The 1,496-nt window shown below is 30.0% G+C and overlaps 1 protein-coding gene across 1 annotated transcript in view; it reads right to left on the reverse strand.

Annotated features, from left to right (window-relative positions):
- The window catches only part of LOC101495103 (serine carboxypeptidase-like), a 10,682-nt gene extending 9,605 nt beyond the window's left edge, over positions 1-1,077 (reverse strand). Inside the window, exon 1 of the mRNA XM_004514817.4 lies at positions 712-1,077. Coding sequence (XP_004514874.1) covers positions 712-1,031 — 320 coding nt within the window. The 5' untranslated portion in view covers positions 1,032-1,077. The remainder of the gene's footprint in view (positions 1-711) is intronic.
- Positions 1,078-1,496: the final 419 nt, after the last annotated feature.

Genomic DNA, 1,496 nt, shown 5'->3' on the forward strand with positions numbered 1-1,496 from the left:
CTCATGTATCCATATATATTAAAACAATAATCTATACAAGACGACTTATGTTGACTTGGTTTAATACATTATTGTTGACTTAGTTTAATCCATTATTTACTCTAGATAACGAATTATGAATTTAGGAATTAAACACTCACATAATCAATCAAATATCATCATATAATCATTTCTGAGACACTTTAGGAAATATTTATAATAAAATGACATCATAACAAGATCTAAGTAGAGAACTACCCGACACCGACACATGTAACTACGTTCAATCAATGTGGAGTCGGTGTTTGTGTATGTCTTTGTACTTCAATCTCACAAAGTAATTTATTAAAGTCTAAATATAGCTAGAGAGATAGATGAGATATTCGGTTGAATAATTATTAACTCTTCCTTTAAGTAGGAAGGAATGAAGTGTAGGTTTGCTTCCACTTTTGGAAGGTTTAAAATTGATTCTAGATGTGTTGAATTGATTTTGAGTAGTTTAGTTGTTCTCAAGTAGAATTAAGTTTGACTTTAGAATTGATTCAAATTCAAAGCTAGATTTGAAGCTTATGGCTTCAAATGTAATATTTATTGTTCAACTTATTTTATGTGAACATATCTAAACATATACAACTTTTACATGTAATTCACTTTTAATAAAATCAATTTTAGTGACCGCAATTTTAGTTATCGCAAAATCAAACACAAACCAAGTTGAGAGAAGAAAGGAACCTTGCGGCATGGGAATGGCGAATGGGGTAATAGCCAGCATAATGACCAAAATCATCAACAGAAACATCATCATCGCTCACTAGGTTGGAGAACCTGAGGCGCTTCTCAACGATCTTGCCGTGATGTTCCAATGAAGAAGAAGAATTTGCAGCAGCGATGTTGAGATTGACGTCCGGGAACAAATTAAGGTCTCTCACCAACTTCTTAGCCTCCAGCTTGAGGACAAGATCGTCGTTGGCGGCGGCTAAAGAATTTGACAAGCAGAAGAAGAAAAAGAAGAAGAGAAGACTGAAGAGGATTGACGTGGAAGAATGCCCCATTTTTAAATGTATTGTAGAATAGATAGATAATACACCTACTTTATCATATCATATAATGAATGCTATGCTGCTCTTCGGTAGCTTCTAGAACTCGGATGTAGTAAATTAAGTGTCATTTTTATGACTTTAAACTCTCGCTGTCAAAGTTCTTAAATTATAAAGGAGTTATTCAATTAATTGTTGTGATCACATCTTGTTATTGGCCACCCTGTAAAATAATTTTTTTTACATTTATTTATTCTCATATATTTTAAATTAAATATTACATTTAAATCGTGTATTGTTTCTATAAAAATATTAGTTATTTAAAAATTTAAAGGTAAATTAGTATTATTTATAAAAATATGTTTATTAATTGAAGTAGTGAATTAAAGTACAATAAAGCTAGTAATCAAGATAAATTAACTATTTAATTACAATTATTTTAAAGTAGATAAATTAACTTATTCACTATTATTTTTTTGT

The sequence above is a fragment of the Cicer arietinum genome, chromosome 4 (genome assembly GCF_000331145.2).
Source record: "Cicer arietinum cultivar CDC Frontier isolate Library 1 chromosome 4, Cicar.CDCFrontier_v2.0, whole genome shotgun sequence".
NCBI classification, from domain to species: domain Eukaryota; kingdom Viridiplantae; phylum Streptophyta; class Magnoliopsida; order Fabales; family Fabaceae; genus Cicer; species Cicer arietinum.